General features: G+C 38.3%; 1 protein-coding gene across 2 annotated transcripts; it reads right to left on the minus strand.

The window, feature by feature from the left end:
* Nucleotides 1-340: 340 nt before the first annotated feature.
* LOC135470463 (uncharacterized) lies at nucleotides 341-19,666 on the minus strand. 2 transcript variants are annotated; one of them, XM_064749426.1, is made up of 8 exons: nucleotides 19,186-19,666; nucleotides 8,686-9,744; nucleotides 8,361-8,502; nucleotides 4,575-4,683; nucleotides 4,102-4,198; nucleotides 3,590-3,695; nucleotides 3,364-3,400; nucleotides 341-3,133 (listed from the first exon to the last, which is right to left on the minus strand). In XM_064749426.1, the coding sequence occupies exons 2-8, from the start codon at nucleotides 9,607-9,609 to the stop codon at nucleotides 2,449-2,451; spliced, it is 2,100 nt and encodes a 699-aa protein (XP_064605496.1). In that variant the 5' UTR covers nucleotides 9,610-9,744; nucleotides 19,186-19,666; the 3' UTR covers nucleotides 341-2,448. The 2 variants fall into 2 exon arrangements, with proteins under 2 accessions (XP_064605496.1, XP_064605495.1); XM_064749425.1 differs by lacking the exon at nucleotides 19,186-19,666 and adding an exon at nucleotides 11,988-12,110.
* Nucleotides 19,667-20,147: the final 481 nt, after the last annotated feature.

Genomic DNA, 20,147 nt, shown 5'->3' on the forward strand with positions numbered 1-20,147 from the left:
TTTCAACACTCTGAAAGTGTTAATCTGAAAGAATTAATACAATAGCTTTACGCATAGTTTTCAGTTGTCTGTATGATGAACCTTACTTTATATTTTAGCTTCCTTTCACTTAAAATTGAATTTTTTAAAAGGGAAAGCGTAAGTCGATAACACCCTGTACAATCATTCCAATCATACAAGTCAAAATCCAGTAGACAAGATTTTCTTTCTCTCTTGTAACTCCCTAGAGAGCACACGTTGTCTATTTTCACTCTTTGATTACATTTTGCCTGATAAAGAGAAAAGTAAATTAAAAGTGAACAATTAAAACGAAAGTAAATTCTCATACCTTAGTGATATTTTATTGCAGATATGGATATATGTTATACTTAGCACAGAGTAAATTAAAACAAACCAACCGGACCTAAACAAAGGTTGTGAACGTAATGGAGCTGGATTACTGGTGACAAAAACCCTAGCAGAAAACGCTGAGGAACAAGCAAACAAGGTAAAAGAGCTTTACAATATTTTGTGTATGGTTCTAACTAATAGCTGTCCTAAAACTGGTCAATATGACGAGATGACCAGCCATAGATTTCATACAACGGACGCGCACAAATGGTTTCAACAGATTGTTTTTTTAATATACAGCACACATATAAACACAAAAAGCAAAAATATGTATAAGTACCTCTACACCATGCAAGTGTAATCTTTACTTCGAGGTAACTAAACCATGCATGCTTGTCGTTCAGTCAGATGACTTGCAAAGTAGATGATATAGTATAACGTGCATACGTATTTTGATTGGCTCTGATTATTAACACCTGAGGCGAAACTGTCATTGAAAGTTTCGCAGCATACCATGTACTGGTACAGAGCACCCAGGTGGAGTCTCCTTCCTTTACATTGGACAGATATATACAGGATCATTGTGCAGAACATATAATTAAGTCTGTGCCTGTGCAAAAGTATTTATATCTACATATCAATCACCTTAACTCCAAATCAAAATTTCAAGCTGAATTGAGAAAGCGACAATAACTTATCGTGTGTTTCTGCACATTGTGTTTGACCATTTAACTTTCTAGAGACTATTAACAGTTTACTAGTTTACTTCGACGATCATGATAAATCATACTTAGTCAGATATATAATCGATGGCGTTGTACACATGCAGTGCATTTTGTCTTTAGACATGCAGTCTGTTTTACTGAGACATTCAAAACTGGATTTAAACTACATTGCCAGTTGGTCAAATTACAAAATATACATACATATATAAACATCATAACAGGCTCTATCTGGTACAATAAGTAATATCACATATTCAAAAAAGGTTTATACAAATGGCACAATTTTGTGTACTTTACAGGAATACGCACACGTTTCGTTTTACGAGAGAAGCGATACACAAAGGACAATCGGAGCTATATGTCACCTTACAGTTTAATGTATTCTCATGAGAAGCGCGTGAGTCATGTGTATTTATATACGTAGCAGTTTTTGGTGGGCGTTCATTTATTATTCCTAAACCAATCTACCAATTGACAGATTTCTGCTCATTCAGGATGAGTAACGAAAAACGAATTTCCGCTTGCTTTTACGCTGGCTCCAAACTGAAGTTGAAATTCTATACGTAGAAGGGAGTGTACGGAGAGGTACTATGTTTACCTCGAGCACATAAAATACTACATAAAGGCCACCTTGTGAAAATGTTTCCTATAAGAAGGATATGTTATCTCGTAAATGTGGCTTATTTCTTGGATTACATGTATAACAGATCTGGTCAAAAACTAAGAAAATGAAACCACACGTGGTATTGGATGTGGTTATACGTTACAAAAGAAACTGACGTACAGGTAAAGTAAATTCACCCACCCACTCACCCACACACACACCCTGATTACTACACAATAGGAATCATCCCAGCGCCGCACACATACTTTTTCATTGCAATTACATTATATTAAGTCATATACATATAACCATCAACGGTAAGCTCATATATATTACTAAAATAAATACCATGCTATGATGCTCACATGATATTACAAGCGAAAAACGAAAGTTGGTGACTTTTAGCCAGACAAAGAATGTCAGTAGATTACATTCATGTAGCACGCTGGAAATGTCCTTGGACTAGCATGTCCCGAATCATGGAAACGAAATACTGCATGCGCAGCGATATTGGCAAGGGAGTGAATAAATATGCCTAAACGTTTGAAACACACATTTTCATCTATGGGAAAGAAACGCTGATAGTGCTCTTAGTACTTGTAATGAGTGCATGTTTCTATACGACGAGCATTTCATCGACAGAAACTGACGTCTAATATCGCGTGCTAAGTCAGGACAACTGTTCACACCACATCCAAAATGCGACGACACACACTATCCAGATGTATATATATATATGTATACGGGATAAATACTTTGATAATATGTAAAATCCATTTTAAGCAAGCCCTATATTTTCCACTCCTCATCTCTTGCTGATGGATGTACGTTTCGAAGATTTTGGAGGGCTTTGTTTCTTTTTTCCAGACCTTCCTTTAAAGCGGCTTTCATATTCACGTCTTTGGATGAAACTTTTGGAGTTGGAACAACTATAAATGAGGAAAATGGTCTCCTGTTTTTCTGCATCGTTGAGTGTGGCGATTTGCTGATTTCACTGGCCGACGAATGATGGGACCTTCTCTCCATTGTTGCAGTATTTCCAGCATTCCCGAAGAATCCACTGGCGTCGATAGGTGGCGCTCCATGGCGGTAACTATACGTGGAGTACACAGAATCTTTGTGCACCGTTGGTGATGCCTGCTCTCGACGTTTTACATACTTCCTTCTGTTATTAGCCTCTGTCTGAAAATCAGTTTCTTCAAAATGTGAAGACACCTGTGCAGCATGTACTTTCAAGTTGTGAGCGTCGTGTGTGTGATTTCCATTGGGACCATTGGAGATGTTGAAGAAATTTCGCGTTTTGATCGAGGCAGCTACGGCCCCATTCGGTCCGCGGTTGTTTTCCTTGTCCTCTCCGTCGATGCTCAGTGAAGAGTGAGACTTCCTTCTGATGACGGGACTACTGGCGAATTGAGGACCATCGCCGTTAGGGAGACTCAGGATTCCGTTCGCCGGTGTAGAGACTATATGATTTCTGAAACAGTATAGACAGCAATATGCAATATGTATATCATGCCATCGCTCAATGGCGTCACAGCCTAATACTTCGAGCCTACATGCAAGCCGGTTCCATGCTCATTCTCTGCTGTCACGCTGCGTGCTTGTGAGTTATCTCTATCACAACAATACAAAAGCTTCGTCCTATTACAGAAAATAACCAAAGATTTGGACGAGAAAATGTTTGCACGAAAAACTTAAACTTACCCTGAATATATTGTTCCGCTATGGTGGACATTCCGCGCTGAAACAACAAAAAATATTTTATACCTTCTAATCGGTATACTAGTATATACATTAAAACTATAACAGTGTGGAAACGTATAGGTATATGCTTATATGGTTAAGGTGTTATCCTGTACGATGCTGTCTGTGCAAAAGTAATATAACCATGGTGAAAGTAATTTGCGTTTATAACAGTCTTATCACGTACCTTCTTCTTGTATTCTTCTTTGGATTCTCAACTTCAAAACCTTGGATGATGTAGCCAGGGCGACGATTTGCTTGTGGGTTAGCTCTTTAACATCGATTCCTAAAATCTACAGAAACATAAACATGTTAAACAAAACTGTTATATCATATAAATAACTATCACGTGCTAATAAACATTAATAGACTTATGTGATATTTCTGTTCCAGAATTATTAAAAAACAAAATATGGCAATATGTAAACATAGTATTGCAGAAAATCCCAACAGATATGATTACGCAATTCCGAACTGATAACTGAGTAACATTTATTTGCTGTTATTTTCAGACCAACATTGTCGAAGTATTGTCACAAGGAAAAAAAGAGGAGCGTTTGTGACATATGCTTTACCAGTGTTGTTCTAAACGTGGCAAGAAATAAATGAAACAGATGTTTGGCTTAAGTTTTGTTCTGAGGCTAAAGATCAACAAAATGAGAGGGAGGCGAGAGTGGACAAATGCATTACAAGGCTTACTTTCAGAACTCTGTCATCCCTCAGCAGACCCGCTGTCTCCGCGGGAGAGTTTTTGAAGACATCAGCAATGATCGGAGCGGCAGTTTGATCAGCGCCTCTGTACATAGAGATCGGGGAAATAATTACAGTTTTTCTTTTTGATGGAAAGTCACTTAGATCCAAAATGGTTCGCAGTTGCTTAGCTGTTACACTTACAATTTGATGATGTCCGACTAGTTGGTTGACTGCATACATATGTGGAGATAAAAGCAGCTATGGTTTCATGACACGTCCGTTTATAGTGAATCACATGTAGGCCTCCTCTTTGATAAAATCGTTCTCTTATATACAGGATAAACAGGATGATTGTAAAACACAGAGAGGTTAAAAATACAAATCATAACTCGTTGTCCCATGCGTAAATATATAGATAAGTTATATAATAAGACTAATTATTAGTGCTCATTGGGAAGGAATATGTTAACAATTCTCACCCTGACAAGCTAAATCCAAGTCCGCCTTCTTTGGTAGCGGTCAAGGTCACATCTTTCTCCACCAGTCTGTGTACCGGGATGGGATCTCCAAGACCTTTTGGCATATTATCTGAAACAGTAGCAAAGCCTCCAACTTATTCGTAGCCTTAGAGGTGCGACAAAGCTGTTAACCACAGTGGCTTTGTAACAGTATTTCACTGTTCCATTGTATATTCACGAAAGCCTGTGAAACTACACCTATGTAATGTCAACTTAAAACAGAATACCTGCTCACTGAAAGACAGGTAAATAATTACCACGAACGTGTCCACGCTGTCTACACGGCACGTTAGCTTTGTCGACGGCACGTATATGATTTAGATCTAACTTTGAATGAATGGTCATGTCTTAAGACCACTTCGTCTAACTTTTGATACTTCAGGGGCGTCATTATGCCATTGTTGAACCATTGTGGATCTCCTTTCTCCACAGCTCTGGCAGAAGCTCTCCTCGATAGATCCCCTGACTACATTCAGCGGTTAAGCAAGGACTTAAGGTGTAAGGTGTAAATCACATCCTCTTGTTTTAAGCTGGTGCAACTTACCACCGGATTTCCAGAACTTTCCAGCGGGATTGCTCATTACGTAGAGTATAGACAACCTATATATCATATGAAACATAGGCTGACCACAGCCGACTGAAGTCTGGAAGACAGCTCCAGTTAGTGTTATCTGGACCATATCACTGACCTCTGAACTTACATGTCAAGAAACGACAACTATCAAAAACACATTAATCATATTCATCTGTTTTTAAACTGAAGACTTGCCTTTGTCGTACAGGGCACTTTTTACATCCCTGGTGGTCTGTACTTTTGACATGATTGATATGTTTGTAGTTGAAGATGCACGTAATAGTACTTCTTTATGTCACAAACTGTGACTTTTGACTACTACAGCAAACTAATTTCCGGCGAAAATGGTTTGATAGATTGACTTAAGTCACCTCTCGCTACCTAAAAACCCACACAGCGAGCTCAGTATGCATTAATCGGTTTATTAACATATGTCAAGGCTTATGGGAACATACAAAACGCCCGCGATGACATCGTAGAAAACGTTTGTTTGGATTCGAATAAAAAATAGACTAAATAACGGTCTTATAAAGAAAATTCTTCACCTGACACAACTGTCAATTAAAGCCGTATATTACATCCTCAATAGATTGTGTTAACCACATTTACAGGGTGTAAGCCTTCTATTTACTCCTAAGATGGGTGTCAAGTTTAATTTTAAACTAAGCAAATTAATCAGACGAAGGTGACAAATGCTTGAAGTCTAGCAATTTCAATTCAGCTCTTAACGCTGACTTAAGTTTTTTTTTCTCGCGGTTAATAGAAAAACGTAATACTGTTTATTACAGCGCGAAGAGAAATTCATCATTTGTATGCCTGATGTGTAAGTATACTTGCAACCGTTTTCACTTCGTGGCGAGCGTAACACGTTTGAATTGTGTGGGCTTAATAAGCACTAGAGGTGACCTGTCCACGAAGATTAATAAATATATATCATCCTATTTGTCACAAAACTCCCCATGATGTTCATATAAATTTGAAGATAAGATAAAAGTAGCACAAATAGATAAGGCTTTCACAACTTTATGTTGAAGTTTTTTATTTTCTCAATATTACTTTTTGAGGATATTATTTAGCGATACTGCTGTTTCCGTTAAGGTATTCATTGACAGTATAGAGTCCCTTGGAGGTGGGTCAGAGACACCAATTAAAAGAAATGGACAAGCTACTTTTATTCAGAATTTCTGAACATCGTATAAGCTAGTTTTCTTTTCAAATACATATATTTGATGTTGCGCAAAACATAGTGATAGGGACGTTGAGGTGGGCCTCATAAAGAATGACAAACCTTCACTCTAAACGAAATCCAACATTATATCCCTGCACAAGCGAGATAAATTGTTTTCACTAAATTTGCTGTTAATTTCGGATTTGCATGAAAAATACATTAATATGCCTGGTGAATTGCTCAGAGGCGACGCGGTATACCCCAGGTTGTTTCTTCTCCAGTTGTTCTCGAGGTGGCGAGGTCTGCTTGAAAGAATTACAAGTGCAAATATTTTAATCTCCGAAAAGCTCAATTTCAAAGGAGCAGACAACAGTTTCACACAAGGTCGTCCTGACATGAGAAGATTCGTCTGCTCGGTGTACGCGCTAGCTATTAATAGGCGACAATAGCCTAAGTTGTCCTGAGGTAAGGTTTTTTGTCCAGCGTATACGCCTGCAGACTATATACCACTTTCACCATCTATACGACAGTATGTATGTACTGGAAGGCAAAATCAGTGTGCTTCACTGCTAGGCGGTCGCCGCGAAACGTGTATTACGTATTCTGACTGGTGTACCTTTACTACACGTATCAACATTACGCGTCTGATATTTACTGATTGGTACACAATGCCTAAGACAATAATGGTCATTATCTAACCACTGAACACCTTTGTGTAATACATCATTGGTATAAAATGTGTCTAAAAATTTCAGAGGTCAGAGTTTCCCTGGTTATGTGTTAAAGACAAGATTACGCAGAAGCCGTATTCGTTTCGTGGTCATCCACCTAAACGTTTCAGAACAGCACGGGTATCAATCAGGTTTCTTGTTGGAAGCTTGAAACAAAAATAACAATAGCGAGTATGTTTAAATTTGTTTTACGCCATTCACTTATATTAGTGATTATTTGCTATTTTGTACACGGTGTGATTGACAGTGCTTACAATATATACCTATATACTGAACGTGTATTGTGCTGATTGTGTTGTGTTTCTCAGTGCACTGAATACCGTAATTTTTTTTAATTTTCTAACGTTTCTACATTCGCAAGTCTACATTGGATAACGTCACAAAACTGTAAAAATTCTTTTTTGAGGGGGTTAATTAAAATCCCTATTCTTATATGTACCTCACTGATGACAAAGTTTCTTTGTTCAAATTTGATGGAAGGTTTGTCGATATCGAGCACTTAGGTCAAAGAATCAGGTAAAATATCCAAGTGTGTCACTGTGAAAACCATGAGTATTTGTGATTCGTGATCATAAATCTTTCAGAGACAAAGTCTACGGACAACAGGAAAAGCAGAGTGCTAGGATCCCATTTAAGTTCAAAATGCTGATATAGTTCTATATCTACACTGTGTCATCTCCGTGCATCTGGTAGTATTGATGGGTTTCTGAATTCAACTTGATGCCTGTCTTTTCATTGGGGTGTTATGGGCATTTACTTCATTCACCAGAATATTGCAAATATTACAAATATTAACTTATATGAAGTGAACATTGTTCAAATACGTATATTCCATTCATACAATGCCTCATTATGGACGGCTTGGTATCGACATCTTGTGCTTCTTCTTTTCGTAACTCCAGTCTCTCTTTTCTGTTTGATCATTTCAGTACATCTGTACTTGCTGTGTGCGGCTTTCATAATTACTTCAACACAGTTTATTGATTCTATATATATACATATATATATATAAATGTTGATTTGCAGTTGCAATTTTGGTCACAGTTCAGCTTGTATAGTATAACCAGTGAGTAACGATTATTGACGAATGTCACTTGCCTCGATCTAGATTTATCCACCTTTAAAATATCAGGTAATCACTTATATGATTAAAGAAACGCTCAAGTAATTGATACGGAACCAGATCTATAAATCTGACAAGAACTTCACTTCATTCTTGTCCGAAACTCTGAGATCACATCGTATATGAAGTAGACAATCACGACAAATCTTACCTGGTAAGTGTTGAGGGCGTGCTTTGGTAACCGTTAAATGCAGATTATGTTGACTCTTGATAATTTCTACAGCACGTGAGTGAGAAATATTTTGAAAATTGTATCCGTTTACTTCGAGTAATATATCTCCTTGTGTGAGTCCCTGTAAAAGTATGAAAAAAAACCCAGAGCATTTGTCAATGAATAATGAAGTCAGGGTATTTACTCATTCAAGCTTTTCATCCACATACAGAGTGCACCTAGTTGCATAACGAGCTCATAGCAATGGAACTGATATAGATGAATGGCATATTTTATTATAGAAACTAGTTACTCGGAGGTGTACCTTTTTCTCAGCCTGACTCCCTGCTTCCACATTCTGTACTGTGACAGGTGTCTCATGCTCCTGTCCGCCCCTAATGCTAATTCCTAGGCTGTCCAAGCCGGACCTGGAAAGCGTCACATGGCGCACTGCTGGTCGAAACTGGACTGCAGAAATATGATTTATGGGTACGTTATTATGCTGCACGTTGGAATGGGCAGGAAATACATGACTCTTGTCATATTTATTCCGAAAAGTTTCAAAACTTTCACTCGCTGTACTGCTGTCCAACGAGCTCCCCAACTGCATGGGCTGTGAATATATCGCCATTTTGTTCTCCCCGTACGACCGATCGCCATTAAATATCGCGTTGTTGGTTTGATTTCGAGTAGCAAACAAGGTATCTTCGCTGTTATCACTTGACAGAGACCTACGGAACATTCTCAAGGATTCATCACTCTGAAACAGTGAGGACTTATCTGAGACAGGTTGGTCCATCGTTAAACTACTTTCACTAGCACTAGCGGCATTCCGCCTCAAGGCCTCTTGGTCCGCTTGTGAGGTAAACACTAGTGTCTTTTGATTTCCCTTTGCCAAAACCCGAATGCCACCAGTTGAATCTTGAGCAATCACCTTGGCTTTCTCTTGAAACTGTTTTCCTGGGGTCATGGTCTTGAGGACATCATTGTACTTGTCAAAGTGCAAAGAACAGAGTCGATGGAAATCCTGTCGCAGGTGAGTAGGTAACCTGTTGCTGATTTCCACCAATAATATCATTTTTTCTACAGTGGAAATAATGGGTCGAAGCTGTGAGCAAAGCTTAGGAATGGACTTGGACACTCTGAAATTGTAAAGTGCCTCTTTGAAAACCTCGCTTTCTTCTTTGGTTAATAGTTGGTTAGCCAGGAGGCGCAGGTAGGCCTCGTTCCTTCCTATTGACTGGTACATGACTAAGCGTTGACTTGGGTGCCTTCCGACAGGCGAATGCCTTACGATGATGGACTTGGGTTGGAAAGTCCGGAGGGTTCTGGATCGAGCAACAGGCTTCCACGTCCACCGGGCGTTGTATGGGTAGTTTTGAACCTGCCAAGATACAAGGGTCTTATTAGATCCAATACTCCTACACCTAACCGTCCTACACCGCATCACCTTTGAAGAGAAGACACGAAGCCTCATCTTTGTAAGATGTAGAAGTTTTTCCAATGAAGCAATCCGTAAAACTTCTCCAAAACTTTTTAAAGCTCTTCTTATGTACTGCCTAATATGGAGTTTTGAGACATGATTTGTGTGACCTGTCTCCCTCGAAGAAAAAAGGTCCATAATGTTATGTTGACTCCAGTATTTCACACTAAGTTAACAGAACGGCTGGGACAGTGTTTGTCCCTGTATATCGCGATTATATTGCCAGGTGGCAACCAGCTCTAGCTACTACTGCATGTGGGAGCTGAAGAGATGTTACTGTTACAATGCGCAAACACTTTCCAGAACAAATATGCACAGTTCGATTAAAAAAGAAGTCAATTTAAGTCATTAATTGTTGTACAGCAAAGCGTTTAGATGGTTCAGGCGAATTGATGGGATCAGTATATATACATACATACATACATTTTCTATTTTTATATTTCGAGATCATTCACCGAAACGAACAACACTTGGACGACAGACAAAAAAAAGAGTAATGAAGCAATGATTGGGCGCTCCATGCAGAAGTAGTTTAAACTTAACAGAAAAACTGTCATATTCGTGTAACTAACTTAACAGAAAAACTGTCATATTCGTGTAACTATGCATATTTGGACGTAGTAACTCATATATGTACTTGAAAAGAGCTACGAAAAGGAAAATTCATTCCCTAATAAAAGAATTTTCAACTGATCATGATGTTTACGCACGTAAAATTCTTTTTATCTTAATAAGGGCATTACGTGATTTGGGTATTTAAAATGTTATTTATACACTAGACGAAAGAAAAAATTGCATAACCTAACGCTTAGGTGGCGCTTAAGCCATTGCATTATGGACTTGCCGGAGGACAAATCAATGAAGCCCCAAAGTGTTTTACACGAAAACTTCATTATCGTCATCAATATACGTGACAGACACTCGTAAATCAGTAGATAGAGACTATCCACAGTTTAAGAACTTGAATATTCCTTTTAAGTGTAGCATGTGACTAATGAAATGCTTAATTTTCAACACGGTGTATAAGTAGAGTATATATATCAACACAACACTTCGTCTGGTGATGTACCATGGATTCATGAACTGTTTAGATTAATAGCATGTGTGTGTCTTTGAAGGAAATCACGGGATAAAATTGAACTGCATGGGAAAATTATTTTAATGATAATATCCTGTAATTCCCTGAATACTAAATGTTTACCTTCCTCCCTCTGTCAATGCAAATCGACACACAATAAAGCTGGTCACGTATAAACATGATCATGCGAGGAAGAGGGGGTATGGTGGCAATTTGTTTCCACTTAGCAATAATTTGAGCTCTTTTATATAACACAAACAAACCCTGGAAAATGACCATCATTTCGTGATCAGTGTCAGTTCACTCTTACTACTATATGGGATCATAAGACTGTGAACTAAACAATGTGAACATGTAACCTAAATAAAAGTGTATAAATTTTGTCGCTCATATATCTGGCAAGATCATATAAGGTCACGTATGTTCACGCAAGTAAGTAATTAAGTTATATGTAAACCTTCCTGTAGGAAAACAATGGAATAAATCAATAAATAAATAAATTATAAGCTACTGTAAATTTTTTAAACAAAATTGCGAAAAGACGAAAATCTGGTTATCATTTGTATTAGAAATAGCATGTAGTGCAAAACCTTAACTTTGTCACATTCACATGGTTGTTGTGAGGTTGGCGGGAATCTGACGAAAGCTCCACAATTAAACCTTTTGTCCATAAAAGTTCGGTTTATGTTGTTTATTGTACTGGTGTTTATAGCACATCCAGAGTTTCCTTGTTATGAGTTCAAGATGACAATAAAATTAACCGTAACTAATAAACAATGATAAGAAGAATTCCATATTAAAGCTTATACATATATATATCTAAAAAGCAAGGAAAAGCCGTCATCTCCACTTCGCTGTATTTCCATTGCCAAAAAGTTTGGGGACATTTGGGGAAATATAGCAAAATTATTCGATAATTTATGATACGATGTTCGATTATGAGGAACTGTTGTTATAATCAAACGGCATTTTTCTTTCTGGTTCTGCTGAAATGCTTACTAAATAAAGGTGTAGATTTATATTCAAGAAACTACATAAATGCTTTTCTGCATGAGTAGATATCTACCTTCCGGCTTCTGTATCGTGGACGTTGTATCCGAATCTGTTGGACACGTATTGTTTTCCATAACGAATTCTCATCTTTATGGCCCATGATGAGTATACGCAAACAGGTGAAACCGGAAACTCCCAACTCAGCTTCACTGTCACTCAAAATTTCTTGTAATCCGATACACCTAAACAAATTACACACACAAGCACACACTACGGTCGTCTTCACCGATGTGCTTAAGTTTCACTGAATATGAAAAAACTTTGTTGCCCGTGTCTTAAGTACGATACGTGGCCCTACTCCAAATTTAGATATTGCTGGAAAAATGCACTAGGGTCAGCTCAAAGGAGAGGTGTAACATCTTTATGTCGGCCAGTCAGGCGTGACCGTCTGTGCAGAAATTTGCAAATGATGATGACGTCGAATGATTATACACTCAAAGTAACTCTAACCACTATGTACCTATACAGCTGCAGTTCTGTCAGCAAACCCTGCATTTGCTCTAAACTGAGAATAACGAAAAGGGTTACTAGCCGCTTACTTGCAACTTTACTTTACTTTACTGACAGAATTGCCCTTATATTGTATGTATGAATAACTATCCACATTCGTGAGACACCCACGGTTCTTCACTAAGACATTTTGTTGTAACAAGTAGAAGAAAAAAACCGACATTCTAAAGGTATGATGTGAGCGTGTGCATACAGTGTTATTATGTATCTAGAAAGACCTGAAATTCTTTTGATAGATAGGACACTTTACCATTTAATTCACTTCAATATACGCCATATTTGTCACAAGCTAAGAATAGTTGATGGGATCCGGCGACCCCCGCCCTGCCCCCGGACGTCCCCCCCCCCCAATGTATAAGAGATACTATTTCACGATATGCGACCGGATATTGGCGAGAGAGAGGAAATTTGCTAAGCAGTATAGGCTACACCCAGCCTCAAAAATACATTGTTTTTATTTACATATCGACATATCTTCATTACGTAGATTTAACCTTTTCACTGCATATGAAATGTAGACTTCTTACAGTACGACTGTGTATACATAAATAAGATTATTCTTGCGACCATGTTAAAGAAACTGTTGCCAGAGCTAGCTGTTTTCAAGTCCATGCTATTTTGAAGAGGAACATTTTCTAGGGCTGCGTTACACCGTCAAAATTTGCCTGGTTTTAATAACATGCAAAGGTTACAAAAACAAAACTACATGAAACCATACCCAGAATTCTTTCACAATTTAATCCATGAGCGTATGTACACTCCTTTCTTTTTCCTCACAATGCATGCATTTATTTTGCTGGTGGTCATGAATTTAGTCACAGTGAAAGATTACCTGGTATTCCAAAGGTGACCACTGAAAATTAAATAAGCATAAGCTGGGCTATAGGTAGAGCAAAGGTAAACAGTGGTCAAAGCCCCAACCACATGCATATTTTACAGCAAGTCGGGTCGAACGGTTCGATGATTCGAGATCGATATCTCAGGCACACGGCACTGGAGATAACACGCACGCTGCCATAAATCTTTAGAAACTGTTTAATGTGGAATTGTCGTCCGAATGATATACCATGTATGCAGGTGGTGGTAAAACATAACGATGGGCGACAGGAAGACAGTACATAAACACAAACCTTTCATCAGGATGTAGACTGTCTGAGGAATACTATAGGTCTGTCACAGGTTAAAATAGCTTCATTTTCATTGGAGCCGTATATTCAATCACCAGTATAAGTTAAAGTTGCCACTTGAAACACGCGATTTAAAGATGCGATTTGTTGCATCAGCTAGAAAACTGGACAAGCACTATTTCCAAAGCCACGGTGCGACGGGTCAGATTCTAAACATTCCAAGAAAAAGCGAATTTGAGGAGATGAAGCGACAAATTGCAGTGTATGAATGCAAAAATGGCGCGGTACATGTATTAAAGTATTAATTCTGTCCGCGCTCAACCCTCTAATTTCATTATCAGGACAACTCCAGAACACGATGATATATTGTGATAAGTCAACCATAATACAGAAAGCTGTAACCATGTCTGTGGCTCGAACTATATAATATCACCATGACACGCACAATCTTGTGAGGTACTTATTGGGTTAGCATACGCTACTTCTTCAAAGTCTTTAACCGCCTTTGTAACCAGTATTTTGAAGCATTCTGGTAAAATTATGAGGTGTAGAGAAATAATTTGCCCAGTTTTATGAGGCTTGCATCTTAAGTAACACAAAGAAACCAATTTTCATAATAATTGTACGCATAAATTCCCCAGTGAAAAATAGTGTTTCAGAGGCCAAAAAGGTTGAAGATTTACAGTATATTTACGTGTTTACACCGTCCTAGTGGGAGGCCTCTTGAAATCTTTTGGATTATAATTATTCGTTTAACATTTTTAGAGACTAATATCTCCCAAACGGCTAAATGCAGAGAAACCAAACTTGGCAGTAACAACTCCGACATTGCTAACATTCTCTACCGTTTGCGATTTTGAGATTTTTGATTGACCAAGTAGTTTGACGGACATTCTGAATTTTATAGAAATCCTTCGTATATAGAAATCTTCTGAATCTCAAAAACCATGGAGCTTCCTTTTCACATACTACGCGAGCAGGCCTACTTAAATCCTAAAATGTTTTGATTTCGGTCTGCTAGTTAGGTTTCTGTACCCATTTGATGGTCAAGTGACGCATTTTTCTTTTCTCGCTAATTTTATTAGACAATGAATGAAAGTTGGCCTGATCTGCTGTAACTTTATGTACTGAATCTAAATCTGGCAATACTTCAATTTTTTACCGGAAGTAAGAAAAAAAAACAATGAAAGTTTTTGTTTGTTTGAAAACCTACAAAGGGAGTTCAACAGTGCAAGTCTTAATGCGCTGTTTTCGGTTGGCTTTCAGCAGTAATGGTTGTTTACTTCTACAATCTAAGCGGGACCAATGTAATCATGTTTACTTGGAATGTAGTTTCACTATGAAAAAGTTCGAGTTTTAGATTGTTCCGTCCTTTTTCCTAAATGTTATGGCAGTTTATTTTATGTTTTGGTATTGGACAGTTTTCCTGACTTAGTTTGAAGTTCTGCATTGAAACTTAATACAATAATGACAATCTATTCAGATCCAGATCGAGATAAGGGCAGCTTCGTCCATTTTTTTTTTTACAAAATTATGTGAATTTTTGTTTTATTGTGGACTTTGAACATACGTTTCATTCTGACGCCTTAAGAAGGTAGAAGAAATTATTGTGAAAACAATAATTCTAGAATGTTTTTAACAACATTATTCCATAAAATGCACCCAGCCAGCACTCTCTTTATGCTTAGACTGCGAAGAAAGAATGAGTATAGAGACAGGCATTTTGGAGATAGAAGGTACCTACTCTATCCACTCTATAATACACAACCTCACATTAGACTCTACATTAGACCAGTGTGATAAATGAAACTATATGGATACCCCTTCAATGACTTCAAAGTCTTTAGAAAACTTTAACAATGCACATAAAGCACTTGGTCGACCCGACGTGTAAAACGTTTTACTGCATGTTTATCTGACCCGGCAGCACAGCAAACCTATTTCAATGTATAGATCCGGAATAACCCTTTTTGAGTTGACCCACACTTTTCTGTTTCAATCAAATAACTACTTTTTCAGTTATTATTTTAACTGTTACGCCATTATTTCATTGTTTTGAATACTAAAGTTTTTAGGGAACAACTGGTTTAGTATATGCCTTGGGTATGTATATGCAGACTACTACATGCAAACCTACGAAGCGTTCACCTGCTAACGCGAAGTATATATCAACGTATAAATCTCTTAATTATAAGAGAGTTCTACAATCAGAGCATGACAAATCACGAGAAAGTGACGAATCCCCACCCGTATCACTACATCAATACGTGGTCAATATTCAAGACCTGAGGGACTTTGCTCTTGACATCCGTAAAGAGGAAAACGCTGACTGAAATATTTTCGGACTGTGTGTTCTAAAAATACGATGTACTAGCCTTGAGTGTACTAATTTTGTACTGATTACTAATTTCAAAATAAGTATACGACCAGAGTATATTCACGTGATAAGGCATACGCTGAAATAAATTCAGTTCATGTTTATCGCATATGTTATCTGATGTTTCCATTATTATAAGATGTGTTTTTCTGAATCGATATCACCACTTTCCGTTAACCGTTACCTTTTCATACATCACACGATCTTATTGAGACTTACTCACGTGCGACGTACAGACTTTATTCCACATTGGTGGAAAACAGAAGGTTATACATGAACGTATAGGACTAGACAAAAAATTCATGGAACGATCGCTTATTGTCACCATCTAGGATCCAGAAATTCCCTGCCCAAAAGTGGGGCTGAACCTGTATGTCGTATTCCGGCGGTTGGGGCCATGTTAGAGAGATAACATGAAGTGTTTAGATGGATGTACATGTGTAACCTTGCACATTCAAGTGCACCACACTGTATGCTTACAGCTCCTGTCACGGTACACAACTATTCTTTCTATATGTTCCAAATGCTGTGCGACTTCGACCAAAAACAAAGAACAAAAAATAATTAAATAAAAGGCTTTAAAAAGCACTCAAGTGGAAATAAAATATCTCGAGGATGTTAGTAGTTGTATCTTTAACAAAGAAATCCTGTTGTTATGTCCCCTCCCTTCCATTAGCGCATGGGGTAGTGAGAATGGCGCAGTCTGAAGGGACTTTACAGGACATCGCCCCACCAAGAACCTGTTCTTTTCGCTTGTCAACTGATCACGCCTACAAAAGCATGACCTGCTATAGACGGATATTTACCCAATCGCACAAGGAGATATTTATAAAACACCTCTATTATTCTGTTAACACTTCAACTCTAAATGTTTCGCATGGACGCTATCCTTTCATATGTATAATGATATCCACAGGCCGTTTACAGACCATTAAAACCATTTCAAATCACAGATCAAGGAGGCGATTTCCCACAAAGACCGTATATGGCTTGGTGTGCTATTGGTGGCAAAACATATTTATGCTTCAGCTAACCTGTAGTGTTATACTAACCCATTTCTAATTCCTACTTTCTAGGGGTTAGTATATATGCCTCCATTCGATGCCAGCTGGGTGGCTTCTATATTCCGTTATGGCATTATTCTACTTAGCGTAACTCAATGTCACTTGTCGTAACATGGCCCTGTTACATTACAGACTCTTAACTAAAGACGTCTATACTGTACACGCTAAAAAAATTGTGAGAGAACGTAAGAATACGTGGCGTGTAGCCAAGGATTTCAAACTTGACACTGTGGTGTCCATTATGTCAGTTTGTTCCAGCCCGAAAGAGTGGCCCATTCCATGTGCTGTTCTCTTATACAGCTTGTAATGAAAAGTAAACAACGAGAATAAGAGAGATGTGGACCACTGCAAGCCGTTGGCAGATAGACCACTGCGGCTTCCTTGCGTTAACAATGGCGAGAGGGCCGTGGGCTAATCTCCGATTTACAGGTAGCCAAATAGCACTCTTGCTTTCACAGAACGCTGTGTCTCGTTAGCAGCATGAGCTTCGTATCAAGTGGATATAATCCACACGGTTCAAACCTATGTAAGCCAATTATCCTGAAATCATTTAAAATCTTTTTAGGATGGTATTAGAAATGGTTTTTTTTGCCAACAGACGTGGATAAGCTTCATCGATTTAAACCTTTGGGCATTACTCAAATTCTTGATTCTGCATGTGGAACTAAGATCACTGCTTTATATGTTTCGTCGGTCAAAAGCTTGGAAGGAACACATGATCTATCGCAATTCTTAGGGACTTGCCAACAGTTCGATAATGTCCGTGAATATTACGCCAAACTCCCTGGTGAAACTATGATATTAAAATCGAAATTCCATTAATACTCTGTAAGCGTTTAATAGTATAGTATGACAACCTATATGAAATCAAGAACACCAAAGAAGCTTTTAGTCAGTTTAATGTTAATCACCGAGTACATCGGCACAAATGGAAGCGCTTGTGAACAACAGTGTACTTCATACTGTGAAAAACAAACCCAATGGTCCGGATCATTGAATATGTGACTTAGGATTTTCTCGTACTTGAAACGGTAAAATACGCATTGTGCAATAAAACTGAACACGATTACGTCACATCAAGTCGTCTTAGGGCATTCTTGCGAAAATAAGGAGCCGGAGATCAACTAGAAAGACGATCCTAGTCGCTCAGTCTGTGAAAACTGAACTAAAGAGAAGTGAAATTCCCACACAGGTCCATTGCTATATGTTGAGAGGAAATGGGCAGTAATTTGTCCATGTGTCAAGAATTATTAGGAAATAAAAATGTTATCCCTTAATACTAGTATGAGGTAATGTACATATACTATCGGGCTTCGCAATAACCGATAAAATCATATTCCACTTTCAATAGAGTTTTACTTTTATACTTCTGCTACCGCTATACTTTTACCACGGTAACATTACCAGTCCACGAGAAACGACATAGGTTGACACATGAGCTACATGAAAGTAGGGCAACTTTTTGCACAGTTCAGGGATCGCTATCTGCGAATGATCTTATACAATTTTTGATAATAGGGAAGTGATGAGCAGTCAAGCAAAACAAATACCAGTCATGCATTAGGCAGCTTGATTTTTAATGTCCATATGGGAATGAATGCAATGCCTTCAAATCCCTCACGCATATGCATGGGAATATTGAAACTTTAATATTTAATAATATGGTCTAATGTGAAATAATTTATTATTATCTTTCAGGAAAAAACTCTTTAAGTTAGTTTCTTACACGCACAAAGTTCCCACGCTTCATTAGCCAGTGTATGAGTCTATATATACAACAAATGCCACTATCCACCCAGCTGGCTGCTGGTGTTACGAATCAAGGTAATTATTACCCTTTCGTTGTTACAAAAACCTGCACAGTTATAACATAAGTAAGAACGAGGTGTGAAGATGAACGCAAAAATAAAAGCCACACTCTATATACTGAACTAGCAAGAGAACAAGGAGACGATATATACAAAAGTTTGTTTTAGTGAATGTTTCGTATACTTGTGAATGCACCAAGAAGAGGTGTATAACATAATTCGAACACATATAGCTATATAAATCTTATCACAGAATTGTACTGGGTGACTTAACAAACACATGTTCCATAATGAAAACCAGCTGCATGGTCACATAAATACATACCTATTGGAACTGTATCACTTCTGGAAACTCCATATCACCAAAACACGGAATGTAATGAATATGTGCCATACGGGTAAATCAGTTTCTCTTGCCACAAATATTGTTACTGAAACTTCAGTCACCTGTCTTTCACATTTAACAGAATCCAAGTATAGAATCTTGCAGCGCTCATCGCACGCCACATGTCGTGTTATTTATATATTTAACCTGACCTTTCCCATACACTATTGGTGTTTGTCGTATAATCGTGTTCAGTATGGAGATACACATGAACCTTGCTGGATGTCACATACACAGCGAAGACAAGAGCTGGTAAAGCCCTAAAGCCCCCGGGCGTAAAGTCTCCCTTATGGCCACTAAATCCATGGCGACAGTACCGATTGACGGTAGGCTAGCACGGTAAGAGCCACACAGGCTTCGAGGCACGACTTCAGCCTACCACTGATCGATCAAGTACTGGTAGTTTACCTGGATTTCCAGTTTCCACCCGATCGATTCCAAACCACTGGTGCCATAGCCTGTAGGCTTGAAATAGGTCCGGTGTATAGAATAAAAGACACAAAAACCCCAGGCCAGGCCTCAGAGAATAAGGTGTAACGCCAGTAACTGCCAGTGAACCGGGCGAGACGAAGGACAGGCTGTTAAAGCGTGCCTACCAACACCGAGCCATGGTTTAACGCAAATGTCATGTTGCGTGTAAAATTATTTAGTCGTATTTTTTTCTTTCAACCTCAGCACAAACTTCAGTCCACGAATAAACTTCACGGACTTTTTTTTGCTCAGAAGGAATTCGAGTCTCTCATGTTATGTGTAAAAATGCGAGTTCGCGTTAAGGCTCACTCGACTGCATACAGAGGATCTATTTGATTAACATAGCCCAATGCGTCACAAAATGTTCCGCCTCACACTTTGCATGAGCTTGCATTAAACTCACTTCCCTCCATTTACATGAAATTATAAAC

Source organism: Liolophura sinensis, chromosome 7 (assembly GCF_032854445.1).
Source record: "Liolophura sinensis isolate JHLJ2023 chromosome 7, CUHK_Ljap_v2, whole genome shotgun sequence".
Taxonomy (NCBI): Eukaryota; Metazoa; Mollusca; class Polyplacophora; order Chitonida; family Chitonidae; genus Liolophura; species Liolophura sinensis.